At 34.8% G+C, this 13671-nt stretch overlaps 1 protein-coding gene across 3 annotated transcripts; it reads left to right on the top strand.

Moving 5' to 3' along the window:
* Positions 1–4481: 4481 nt before the first annotated feature.
* LOC140973537 (cyclin-H1-1) lies at positions 4482–13358 on the top strand. Of its 3 annotated transcripts, XM_073436419.1 has the most exons (13): positions 4482–4656; positions 4792–4842; positions 6625–6703; positions 6815–6933; positions 7022–7095; positions 7354–7474; positions 7552–7620; positions 11260–11301; positions 12114–12191; positions 12450–12508; positions 12594–12678; positions 12822–12910; positions 12994–13358. In XM_073436419.1, exons 1-13 carry the CDS (start codon positions 4597–4599, stop codon positions 13034–13036), a joined length of 969 nt encoding a protein of 322 aa, XP_073292520.1. In that variant the 5' UTR covers positions 4482–4596; the 3' UTR covers positions 13037–13358. The 3 variants fall into 3 exon arrangements, with proteins under 3 accessions (XP_073292520.1, XP_073292522.1, XP_073292521.1); XM_073436421.1 differs by lacking the exon at positions 4482–4656 and having other exon boundaries at positions 4824–4842; positions 6540–6703; XM_073436420.1 differs by lacking the exons at positions 4482–4656; positions 4792–4842 and adding an exon at positions 5906–6324 and having other exon boundaries at positions 6428–6703.
* The last annotated feature ends 313 nt before the right edge of the window (positions 13359–13671 follow it).

Here is a 13671-nt window from a genome sequence, read left to right as displayed (position 1 = left end):
CCTCAAAAATAAAATATTTTCTTTTTCACGTCGAACATACTTACAAAGTGTTGAGGGATTCGTTGGATCTCGCTAGGGGCCTCTGCTGCACTTACTAACTCAATTTCAAGCACTTAAATTTCATACTTAGACGTAATAATCGTGCTCACCACCCGAACTGACAATTTTCTTATGACGTTCTAAAATCGCTCGGGACTTGACCTTGATTAATCATTATACTAAACCATGACATCAACCCCCGAAACAAATCTTAAAATGATGTGTGAACAATTCCCGAAACATAGAGGACACGAGCCAAAAATAGTGGTTTAAAAATCACGATCAAGCGCCTAGGCGCTGGGCACTGCTACGCTGCAGCGCTGCCTAGCGCCTAGGCGGTAGGCACCGGCGCTGCAGCGCTGGCAGGACCGCAGCCTCAGCACTGCGGCACCGCGGTGATAGGCAATGAGACTGCCGGGCATTGCGGCGCTCTCCAAAGAGCACTGTGACTCTAGCTCTGCGAAAATACAATACCAGATGAACAAACTTGATGCAAACTCTAAGCCACGCCCTATCGACTCGAACCGATGCAACACAACTCATCCTAGGATGCTATGACAATGTTCCAAGCTCGTACAACGTCCCAAAACAATGACGCACAACAACCAACGCAACACCACCCGTTAACACGACATTATGACATCAAAACGCTTCATATGACTTCTAATGCAACCAAATGCCTATCGACACAAAACGAAGCATCAAAAATCATCCCAACATCATACTCACGATACTTAAATGCATCAGTGATCACCCAACGGTTCCCAACAAAGCCTGCAACAAATAAACTTCAAGAACACGTCAAGAACACATTTTCAGAAAATTACAGTTTGAGCAGTCCCACGTAAACGATCATAACTCACTCGTTTCTTGTCCAAAAATTACGAATTTACTGTCATATCGAAGATATCGAAAAGTTCTACGTTTTATATGTTAAAATTTTTCCAGAAAGTCGACTAAATTTTCGCAGAAATCGAAATGATAGCAGAATTCGGGTTTTCAGATCTAAAATCATTTCAAAATAGATCCAACAAAATTATTTTGCTCAAACTTTTCACAACATACATGGATTTTTACACATAATAGACAATGCAACACATAATATAACGAGATCGATGCAGAAACAATAGAATATACATGCCTTTGATCTTTAAAGATACCGAAACGACGATATCGAAGCAGGATAGATGCGAGGGTTGATCCAAGACGAACGTGGCACGATTATCTTGAAGAAAAGGGACGACAATTGCTGAAATGATGAAGGGGAAAGGGTGGTGGCTGTTACTCTCCAAGAACCCTATCCCTTTTGTTAAAAAGATGAAAATGAAGAATGTGTGTGTGCAAATGAAATGTGTGTGTGTGTCTCGTGTGTGTGTATTTTAAGTTAATTAAAGGTATAAAATTGCTTAATTACTAATTAACAACTAATTAAAATACTAACATTTCTCTAACTTTAAATAAAATCTTTTAATTTAAAACAAAATGCACAATTGCTAAACTTTAAAAGCTTTAAACTCTTAAAATCACTAAATAATTAAATTATGCTTTAAAATGCTTAAAACTAAATAAATTATTTAAAATACCATTTTCTTGACTTAAAATAAAATACCACGTTTAAAAATCGCCAACTCGTCGTCGGTCTCTTTTCCTCGATCCCGCATCGAATAATCGCCCGAAACATGAAACTCAAGAAAACTTTTTAACGTGCATCGCAAAAGCATAAATAATTAAAATAATGCACTTTTCATGAATCATGAAACACTCAAATCATTTTAAAATTAAATAAATAGTTTAACAATTAAATATACGCATGAGTTTTACGTGTACTGATTTTGAGCTCTACAATTAGGTAACAAAAAATGTGTTTTACCACAACCGTTAATCAGTTCTACAGGACCTGATATTGTATTCACCATTGTTTTTGTTGGTTTTAATTCCAAGAAATATATTTTATCTCGGAAAATAGTGTGCGTTGTACCACTATCAGGTATGCAAACTTCCATGAGATTAATTCCTTGTTTAGCTTTGTTCATAGCATTTTCCATGTTTGAACTTTGAAGAAAAATATTCAATGAAAAAAATTACTGACAATAAATATGTGATTTATTGAAAAACATAACGCATATCATAATTATACAATAAAACATTAGCATATGAGCACGTGAAAAATAAAATATTTTACATTTCTATTCCACCAATATATTGATTATTTTCAGAAAAATCATTCAAAAAATCTGCAGCATCAGAATGAGTTGAATCACTCAAACTATCACTGTGTTCAGTGAAGTTAATCTCTTTTTCTTTTCCTTTTATTGATTCTTTATAGAGCTTACAAAGGTACTTGGGGGCTCGACAAATACGAGACCATTGTCTTGGAGTGCCACATCTAAAACAAGAACTTTCAAATAGTGATTTTCATTTACACTCATGTTCTTATGATACCTTTTTAATGGGTGATTTTCAAAACCATGGCCGCGACAACGACCACGACCTCGATTTCGAACTCGACCAAAACCTTGTCTTTGACTTTGATTTTTGTTTCCAGGTTTAAATTTGTTTTTACTTACAATATTTACTTCTGGAAATGCTGTTGATCCAGTGGGTCGGGACTGATGATTTCTCATTAGCAGCTCGTTGTTCTTTTTCGCCACAAGAAGACATGCGATAAATTCAANATGATTTCTCATTAGCAGCTCGTTGTTCTTTTCCGTCACAAGAAGATATGCGATAAGTTCAGAATATCTCGCAAATCTATGAACTCTTTATTATTGTTGTAGAGCTATAGTTAATGTGTGAAAAGTGAAAAATGTTTTTCCAAGCATTTCTGATTTCGTGACCTCATGTCCAGAAAATTTTAATTGCGAGATTATTCGATACATTGCCAAGTTGTAATCACTGACTTTCTTAAAATCTTGGAATCTTAACGTATTTCATTCTTCACGGGTGGTCGAAAGTATAACTTCCATTATATGTTCAAATATTTCCTTTAATCCTTTCCATAAAGCCATGTGATCTTTTTCAATGAGATATTCACATTTTAATCCTTCATCAAAATGTCGCCGCAAAAATATCATAGCTTTTTCTTGTGATGATGAGATACCATTTTCTTTAATGGTCTCATTTAGATCCAATGACTCAAGATGCATTTCTATATCGAGAGTCCATGACATATAATTTTTTTCTCGTAACGTCGAGCGCAACAAATTCGAGCTTTACCAAATTTGACATGGTGGTACTATAAAAATAACAATGCATTTTATTAGTTTAGTTCTAAATCTATTAATATGACAACACAAAGTAACAGATAAATTATAAGTATAAGCATTCTTAAAAATAAAGAAAAAACGCGAGGCGTATATTCTTCGATAAATATAAGATTAGTGAGTATAATAACGAAAATAATTATACAAAATAATTTTGAAAGAACCATCTTCTTCTTCTTTTAAAATTTTGATGAAGAAATTTTTTAGGGAGGAAGAGTAAGTTTGGAGTGATTATTCTGTGTTTGTAAAATCATATTTATAGAGTAAAAACTAACCGTCTATGACCGTTACAAAATCTAAAAAAAAAATAAATGTATGTATATGTAAATTTTATGGTAATAATATGATGTATATAATATATATCATGCTTAAATAATTATGTATATCACATCACATTCTTATAATGAATTGTCAGGACTCCTTTTATATAATATCGTGACATATAGAAATATTTATATATATAATTATTATATAACACAATAAAAAAATATAAACAGTGAAATAATTACATCACATTATTATAATGAGGTGTCATAGACTCTTTTTATATAATAACATGATATTATTCAAATATATATAATAAATAAACAGTAACAAAATAAAAATATATAAGCAATGTAATAATATAATCACATCAAATATATACTTACTTTTGAATATTGTTACATTTTTCTTGTGTTTTAGAATTTGGAAAAATATGGAGAACCTTCGAGTATCGTGCAGATAACGTGTTAAAAGTGAAAATTTAANAATAAACAGTAACAAAATAAAAATATATAAGCAATGTAATAATATAATCACATCAAATATATACTTACTTTTGAATATTGTTACATTTTTCTTGTGTTTTAGAATTTGGAAAAATATGGAGAACCTTCGAGTATCGTGCAGATAACGTGTTAAAAGTGAAAATTTAAGATAAAAAGTAAAAATCTCAAACTCACAAAATATATTAAACTACACACTTTATAAAATTTTCTCTAATCAATTGTGTTTTTTTTACAAAATTCAGAGACTTATTTATAAAATTTCTTTGAAAATAATCTAAAAATAAATACATCATTACACACTAATTTTCAATATTTTGAACTCTTATTTTCAATCTTCAATATTTATTTTCAATCTTCAATATTTTAACATAAATAAAATAATAAAAATGTAAATTATTCACAATTTCAAATTGTGTTATTTCTAAAAGTCGCCGTCGTACAGTATCTCCGTCGCCGCCTTCTAGCCCACCCGTTATATTTCATCTGCAATTCACTATATTCAAGTATCCTTCGAAGTGTAAGAAATGGCGGACTTTGCAACTTCGACTCATAGAGCAAAGTGGATTTTTACTTCTCAAGATCTCGTAACGTTGCTATTATCTAAATACCCTTTAATTTTGTCTATATTTATTGATCGGATTCCCCGTACATCGATGTTGGCCCCTTAGTTCACCTGAAATTAATTGACCCTCGGTATTTTTTTTGCTGATTTTTGGCAGAAAGACAAGTTTAGGGATGCTAATCAGAGAGCTAGGCAAACGCTGGAAAGGGTATGTTTCTATGATGTTTTTGTGCATAAATGAGTGAAATGAACTTCCATTTACTTTTTGGATTTTTGCGTTCCAAAGAGCTGACTGTTTATGATTGAGGGACATTGCAGCTGTAGATAGAAAAATATTTCTGCATCTTGTAGTTTCTTTTTTCTTTTTTAATGTTGTATTATAGAAGAAGGATTTGATAAATTCGTACCTGAACAAGAAAGAACTTTTAAGGTGTGATTGGAAATTCTTGATGAGGCAGTTGGGAAGTTTATGCACGGAAAAGCTGCAACACAAATTTGGCCACCTTGGTTGGTAATTAATCATGACAACGAAGAAATCCCTACTGTTTCATTGTGCAGATCGTAAAGATCTTCAAATTTTAACAGTGATTGAATGGGTATGGTGTGCTGTGATTGGTTCGGATTACTCAAAGTAGATGTCCTTGTTAAAAACACGGTAAATAGATGAAAAGTAAAAATTGGATTTGCTGAGTAAATATTACTCTTGAAAAACAAATAAATTGAGTAATTGAAGAAAAAATTAATGAAAGATGGTCCTGAATTAATCTCCTTAGATTAACAATTATTTTTATCCTATATTTAAGGTATCAAATAGGTTTTCGATTTTTTATGGTATCATCACAAGGTTAGACAGCAAAGGTCTTTCTCAAAAGCAGGAAAGAGGACCAGAAGTTAGATTTTCTGGAAGAGCTAGCTTGTTCTCTGGTAATTTGTGGTCAGCCTTACGTTTAAGTTTTCATAACTGGAACTTCCTAACAGAAGAGGCATTCCAGGATAATATGTTTTTGATGAATGAAGTAGATATGAACAGACACTTCAAGTTGATGCCAATTATGGAAGACATTTATTTATGTTACATTTTTTTGGTGTCTAGGTAGAAACGTAAAGCTTAATTTTATTTAATTACAGGATTATATTTTTTCATTGTTTTTTTTATTGTAAACCAATTTATTTTTAGGCACAAGGTTTGTATAGACTAAGAAATTATAAAAATGAAGTAGGTGGATCTTACCACCTTTATGGCATTTCTTTACTAGTTAGTAATTTTGTAGATGAAACCAGAGAATGGAAGAACATTTGTAAATGATTCTAATATTGGCAGTTTGTTTTACCATACCCTGACTGGTAGACTCGTAGAGTGTCCATGGCATGAAGGTGAGTCCTTTTATTACTACACTGCTTCGGCAGATAATTTATTTTTTCCAACTGTCACCATTTGGTTATATATCTTCTCATTATCATCCTGTGTATACAAGATTATGTAGTTATTAGAAGTTATTGAACAGATTTATCAGAAAAGAAGAATTGAAATTTTTTATGAATTGTGAGAAAGAAACTGTAAAGATGCATTGAGCATAGATTGTTGGGTAGGAAATGGGACATGGATCAAATGGGATAAGGAGGCTTGCAGTTGACTTGAGAAGTTGGTAACATCTTGTCAATTGAAAGAACAATTTGATGGGTTTCTCAGGTAAAGGTGACAATAAATTTTTAGAGTTGATTTACAGTAGTCTAGGTGGCTTGTTTTTGGGCCTACTAGAATTGACAATCAGATTTTCAGCTATTCAAAACAGTGTTATAACCTGGAGGGACGCAGTAGCAAGGAAATATGTTTCTTATTATGTCGATGAAGGCCTGCGAAACTGATATTGTTTGAATATTCTGCCTTATCTTTCTCTATTGCAGTTATCTGCTTGAACATACTTAAAATGTTATGGTCTCATCAATGAATATGGTATTCGAAATGCTAAAATTTCAATACATTGTGAAGTATGGAGCAACAAGAATGGAAGTGGATATTGATGGGTCTTTATCTTATGTGGAACATCAAAATGATGTCAAAGATAACGGTAATTCCCTCATCTTGGAACAGGCACGTCTGCATAATTTTGTTTGATTACATGAGTGTCATAATTCTTGTTTTCATTTTCTTATTACAAATATTACTGCTGAAATTTTAGCTGAGAAGCATTCTCGTACAAAGCCACTCAAGCCTGAAGAAGAACAACTTCTGCGGGCATTCTATGAGTTTAAAATTCAAGATGTATGTGATGCCTTCAAGTTTCCACGTAAGATTCAGGTTAGCTGCCATGTTTCTTGGAAATGATAATGATCAAGAAGTTGTAAATGAAAATTTGTATTAACTTCAGTTTCTATTCGCTTTGCAGGCAACAGCTCTTATTTACTTTAAAAGATTTTATTTGCAATGGTCTGTGATGGAGCATCACCCAAAGAATATCATGTATGTCTTTTTATGATGATTTGGGTTTGGATTCATTATTTAGTGTCTTCTGACGTCAAAGTTAGAAACACCAATATCAAATATCATGAATCTTCATTGACGAGCATCTTATTCTACATGCACTTGATGTTTTCAAATTTAGTCAATGCTTGTGAAATTAATTGTTCTTTTTTCCTGCTGTGCTTAGCCACTTGACAATGGAATTTTTAATTATTCATAAACAGGTAAGTTAAATGTCTCACTTCGCACCCCTTTCAGGTTAACCTGTATATACGCTGCTTGTAAGGCAGAAGAAAACCATGTCTCGGCGGAGGAGCTTGGTAAAGGTATCGAGCAAGATCACCAGATGATCCTGAATAATGAAATGTTGGTTCTTCAGGTATGGATTATGCTTAACTTCTTTTTTCTTTCTATTGCTTTTGTCTTGTATTTATACCTAGTTTGATGTCTTTTCAGAGTCTAGGATTTGATCTTATTGTTTATGCACCGTATCGAGCAGTTGAAGGCTTTGTCATCGACGTGGAGGTTCGTTCGCAACTGAATTAATGATAATAAGTGTTGTATTTATACTATAATGGAGAGTTTGTTTCCTTTGAAATAATTGTATCCCGCAAAACAGTAAAATAAAGTCGGATAGTTTAAACACAGTCTTGTCAAATATCCACATAACTAACTTATTTGTCAATCCCTTTCACATGTCACGAAGTTCATGATTTTTAACGTTCATGCTCAAGCTGGTGCATAGGTATTGATTATTCTTGACTTGCCACTCAGCTCTGTAAAGTTATTTTAGTTGCCTTCCTTTTAAGAATATCTTTCTCTTGTAAGATTAGTTATGTGCCTGCAGCGATTCACAACCTTCTCATTGATAAATTGATGTCCTTTTCTTTTCTTCTCCTTTTTTGACTACAGTGAAGCCCTTTTCCTCGGGTGCGTTCCAGATACCAAAGGATTCTGATTACTACTGAAATGACTCGTGCTACTAAAATACTACTAGATGTTTTTTTTTTTTTGCAAGCTAATTTCGAAAATGCTCATACACATGCATGTGAATGAAAACAGACCACCATGCGTATTAAAAGTTACTCAATCACTGAATAAAAATACTGCAGTTAAATAAAAATCTAAATATCGTCAAAATCCCTAGACTACTGATTTAAAAGGACTCAAACACAATAATTAAAGCCTGTCGTATCATCAACGTATAAAAAGATATAAATAAAAACAATGTTCATCCATGACCCATAAACATATAGTGTGGGAAAATGCAAGGTCGTCATCGTGCGCACCTCCAGCTCTGCCTACTCAGTCTTCGGCGCTTCCAGTCTCAAACTCATCATGTTCACCTGCATCATTTACACCTAACTCATTTACACCTAACCTCTACCCTCACGTCCAGCTGCTCACAGCCCCTTCCCAGCCCTGTCACAGACCCACTAGGGTCTGGTCCACGGCTGGAACCAAGCCATGCACGGCTGCACCTTCCATTTCTCCCGATCTAGCCACGGAAACCCTAGATAGAAGCATACGGTCGGCCCCTTCCCTCTAAACTTGGCCTGATTTAAATTCTCCACTTGACACAATGAAAACCTGCTGTAAATGAATCCCCACACGACGGTCCAGGCAGCCCCTTACCAACAGTACACAAAAACGTGAGTTACATACACATAAAACCAATAATTTCATGTCAAAGCTCGAGCAAACTGTTTCCTATCAGAAGGTCTAATGCGTGGCATGCAAGATCAAATAAAACGTGTACTATGATGTGAAGGATGCAAAAATAATGGTTTAGGGCGTGCCTTTGCAAATATACGCTCGAAACCTTAGAGACGTTTGCTTAGAACTTGCACCGGAGAGGCGGGGAGGGAGTTCTTTACAAAACTTTGAGGATTTTCGAAGTGGAAAGCTGCTGGAATTCGAAGGAGGCTGCTGGAGTCTGATGAAGGGGGCGGCCGAAATAATGAGGGGTAGGTTTAGGGTTTTGAATGTAGGTTTTAATAAACTAAATAGTGTATAATGGGCCCTTAATAAAAATAACGAAGTTAAGTAGAATTTTGTGCCCATTATGCATTAAATAATCCCATTAATCCCAAAAAAACTCCCGAAGAATATTTCGTTTTGGTACGTTTTTGAAAATATTGTCCGAACTCTCAAAAAGTCCCCCGACTCGCTAAATTTTGTGTACTGGTTTAAAATGACCCGGCGAGTAAAAATACCCCACCAAAGCCCATTTTCGAAAATCTCACTTAATTACAACATATATTAAATAATTAAAAATAATTATTTAATAAAAATATTTTTCCTTAATTATCCACGGTTTTCGTTCGAGCGCGAAAAACTACTAAAAGCCCTTATGTATGAAACTTTAATAAACCATGAAATAAAACACATATCCATGTAATAATCATGCATTTAATGCTTTAAGATAATTAAACACATATTTTAGTAAAACCTTAAATTGCATGCAGTCAGGTTACGTAACTCGAATTTTTCTAGACCTTATAACTACCCTTTGATGTCTCTCTGCCAGAAAGTGCATGAATTGACTGACAACACTTGCAAGTAGCGACCTAGGTTATAAAGATCAACTTCTTTGTTTTTCTTTATCTCTTCTATTCCAAGGTTATGATTGGGCTCCCCTTATATGGGAGTTTTTTTGCAGCAAATCCATTCATAGTTGTCAAAGGCGAGTGCCAGCGAGCCTTGTGCCTGGGGTCATCCCAGGCGCATCGATTCACTAAGGTGAGCCCAGGCGCTCGCCTGGACTAGCCTTGGAAGTTCACTCAGGCATGTCTAAATCACGCCTTAGTGAATTTTTTTTAATCTCGCCTAGACTAGCCTTGGAAGAGTGAATTTTTAATTACTTGTTTAAAACAAAAAGCCCAACCCAAACCCTAGCAACCCAACGCTCCAACGCTGAAATCAGAAGAAGAGAGCGGGCATCTACGTCTAAAACAACCAGAAAAAGATCGATTTCACATATTTTGGATAAAGAGGAAGAAAAATTGATGTTGATCATGTAAATTATGAAGACCAAGAAGAATGCAAGTTCGAAAGTTTTGGGAACTCTGATGATTCGATGGAAGAAGATGAACTTGATTTGGAGGATTGAAAAATTTTCTATAAGGCGCGTGCCTCGCTTCGCCCCTCAGGCTTCATGGCGCTTGTGTGCCTCGGTGCGCTTTGCGCTCTTGACAACTATGAATCCATTATATGTATCTGTTTGGGAGATGGTGTTACAACCACAATTTAAAAAGCTGAAATTATATTGCAAATGACCATATCTAATAGCTAGTATTTCCCTAGCCTAAGCTAGTCACAACACTCAACAGATAGAATAACAATTGTTTTATCTAAAGGACTCGAGTTGCAAATTTGAGATTCTGTCATTTCAAATACACCTGTACAAACTTAGCGTAAGATGTCTTTTTCGGCTCGCCATATGTTTGGGTAAATCCCCTTGCATTAAATTTTGCTTTCTATTGGTGACCACTCCTATCCACCTTGTATTTAGTAGTGAATAATATTACGATCAACTACCTTCTTATCTGAGGTAAATCAGTAATCTTCTGGGTACAATTTTTCTTGAGTGCATACATCTCTTCCCTGCTGGTTTTTATCTCCTCTAAACTTTCTGAAATCACGCCGATCTTTTTGAAGTAAGGATTTTGAAATATTGCTAAAAAAGGGCTCATAATGTGGGGATTGTTTATCATAAAAAATATATTGGAAATTGTGATACATGAGCTGACCTCATTCCTAATTGCAATTAGATAAAGTTTCTTCACGTGTTGGAACTTCTGATGGGTTCGTTGGTGATTTTTATAAGGTAATAGTGTCCACTCCTCCCTATATAGAAATTTTCAGGGTTGGAGCAACTTCTTGGTTTGAACACTCGGAAGGGCTGAGTGTTAAGCCCCTCTAATCTTTGTTGGAGACACCTTCGAAGATAAACGTGCAAGTTTGGACTGTTAAATAGATAATTAGCTCCTCTTGTTTGTTGTTTCCCGTTTATAATTATTTTCCCTCTTCTACCATTCCTCGTCTGTATTTTCTCCTTCTCTGTTTTATTTTTTACATCACTGATATTTTTTCTTCAATTTGTTGACTGTTTATGTTCGATAAATTTGCATTACATGTTGACAACAATTCTTGCCCATATAGGAGTTCTTTGGGGAAAACGAGGGGCTGTTGGAGATCATAAAGGTGCCTTGTGAACTTTCCCATGGTATTTTTTGTAAATGCACTGCATGTGTTTTAACATTGAGCGAACAACTATAACTTGCATTCATAAGGTCGGTATATTTTCGACATAGTTCAAGTTAATCGCTGCCCTAGTGAATAATTTCTCTACGTTTGTGGTCATTTGACATATGTTATGTCAGTAATTTCTTTTTTCTTTGGAGTTTTAAATGATAACTTCATTTGGCCAGATTTCCATGTTGTTACATTTTAGTGAAGTTTCTCCATTTGAAAGCTATAAATTGCTAAGACAGCTATAAGTTGCTGATGATAGGGCTTCAAAGTCTGTGAATCAGCCCGTTGGCAGCTGATGCACTTTATGAATTTGTTTTTGAGTTTTTTTAGGGTATAAAACAAGGGTCTTTGTGGTGCTGAGTATGTTATGAAGGGAAATGGCGTAGTGTCCAGTGTCCGATGTGGTTGGGTGCTGTGGCTTTTCTTGTCGACTTTGTTCTGCTGATGAGAACAATGCATGTGACATGGGGTTTTGTTCACCTCTGTGGAAGTCTAAGATTCTAATGAAATGCTATTCCACGGTTCTAAGACATTTATGTTAGATGTTGAGCTTTTCGCTTCAAACTTCATAGAGTATCTTATTATATACATGGGCTGGTGAATGGACCATAATCTACATGAAATAAAATAAATATCCTTCCTCCACAAACTAAAAGCATATCTCCACATCTTACTCGATACCCTCTCTTTCAAATTTTGTATGGAGATTTAACTGCCACAGACAAATGTAGTTTGTTTGAATTTGTGGTTATTTGCTGCAGGATTTGCGTGAATCTGCTACAGAAGAAGTAGATAAAATTATGCGGACAGATGCTCCGCTACTATTTCCACCTGGACAGGTATTATTTTCTGAATGCGAAGTATTTTCTGTCATCCACTTTCTTGTTTTCCCTATCGATATCATGACGAAATTTATAAACTTTGAACTTTAATAAAAGTCATCTTCAAGGTATTTTGTGCGTTGTCCGGATCTTATCAATTTGGATTTTCATTCCATCATTTTCTTGTCGCGTTTGTTTGGGCCTCATTCTTTGTTTGTTGATGATTCCATATTTGCATTCAAGCACTGGAGTTTTGACTTTCTATCGCACGTGCAGCTAGCATTGGCAGCTTTGCGCAGGGCTTCCAGTTATAATAAATTTATCGACTTTGAGAGGTTTGAATACCACCAACCTTTAAGTTAGTATGCAGCCCACTGACCATTTCTGGTATGATAAATCTGTGGATCAAACCTCTTGCAGATACCTAAAAAGCATGCTCTCGAGGTACCATCCTTCTCATGCCATTTCCGAGCTCAACCTTCGCTTGAGCGAAATTGATACGCTGGTATACTTATTTTTCTCCTTCCTCTGTGACTTGATAGTAAAAATTTATCATAAGTTTGGATAGATGGTATTATACGATGATAAATATCTTATCTTTGTTTTCTTACCACTCCGAGGAGCTTAATTTAACTGTTTGTACTCCAGATTGATACACTTGAGACCCCTACCTCCAAAGATGTGAAGCACATTGATCGTAAACTCAAATCATGTTTGGATCCAAGTTCACACGACAAGTACTTGCTAAACGTTGCGCCCTTCTCCCACTTCTCCTCCTCTACCACTATCTTGTGTTAAAAGCATGCTTTCTTCCATGCAGGAGTAAGAAACGGAAGCACAAATCAAAAGAGAGTTCAACTTAAATTATTGTATTTATGTTGGAGGCTAGATTTACCGCGGTATCACCTGTCTAGTTGTACATTTTTTGGACTTGGATTGTTGTTATTCTGTTGTAGTTGTGTCGGGCCGGCACATAGGAGTTATATCGTTTTCGAGCCAATGCGGCTCTAGTTGTTGATGGATTCGTGTTATGGTGTGACAATCGAGTGTAGAATTTTGTCATCGTTTGTTTGGGGTTTTCCGGTTTGTAATTTTTATGTAGTGGTCATGCCGAATTTTTTTCTAGGCCTGAAGAATATTTTTACTCACTTTTCAATTATATGATTAATCTAAATTGTATGTTAACGACTCTCACAGACATATATATATACATGCTTGTTCAGGCCACAACACGCAGAGTATTAAGAAATTCAATTGAATAATAAGGCGAAATTGACTACTTAAATATTTCCAATCTATTTTAAATACTACAATTCAGTTTATTCCCCTTGTTTTTGTTCTTTTAAGAAGTTTAATTTAATAAATATAACTTATCTCTCAGTTTAAATAGAATAAAATAATTTGTTAAACATCTTGGAAATTAGTTCCGTGTTTTGAAGATCAGATATACCATGAATTCTACTGATTAAGTTCCTAATCGATATGCGTATTTTAAATA

Source organism: Primulina huaijiensis, chromosome 3 (genome assembly GCF_012295235.1).
Source record: "Primulina huaijiensis isolate GDHJ02 chromosome 3, ASM1229523v2, whole genome shotgun sequence".
Taxonomy (NCBI): Eukaryota; Viridiplantae; Streptophyta; class Magnoliopsida; order Lamiales; family Gesneriaceae; genus Primulina; species Primulina huaijiensis.
Note: the sequence above shows the minus strand (reverse complement) of the source record. Positions and strands in the feature narration are given on the sequence as shown.

Bases quoted from the DNA above. Each gene is read 5' to 3' on its own strand.
- LOC140973537 (XM_073436419.1), top strand. From the start codon at position 4,597: ATGGCGGACTTTGCAACTTCGACTCATAGAGCAAAGTGGATTTTTACT. The intron at 12,192-12,449 runs GTATTATTTTCT...TCGCACGTGCAG, and splicing joins TACTATTTCCACCTGGACAG to CTAGCATTGGCAGCTTTGCG. The intron at 12,509-12,593 runs GTTTGAATACCA...AACCTCTTGCAG, and splicing joins AAATTTATCGACTTTGAGAG to ATACCTAAAAAGCATGCTCT.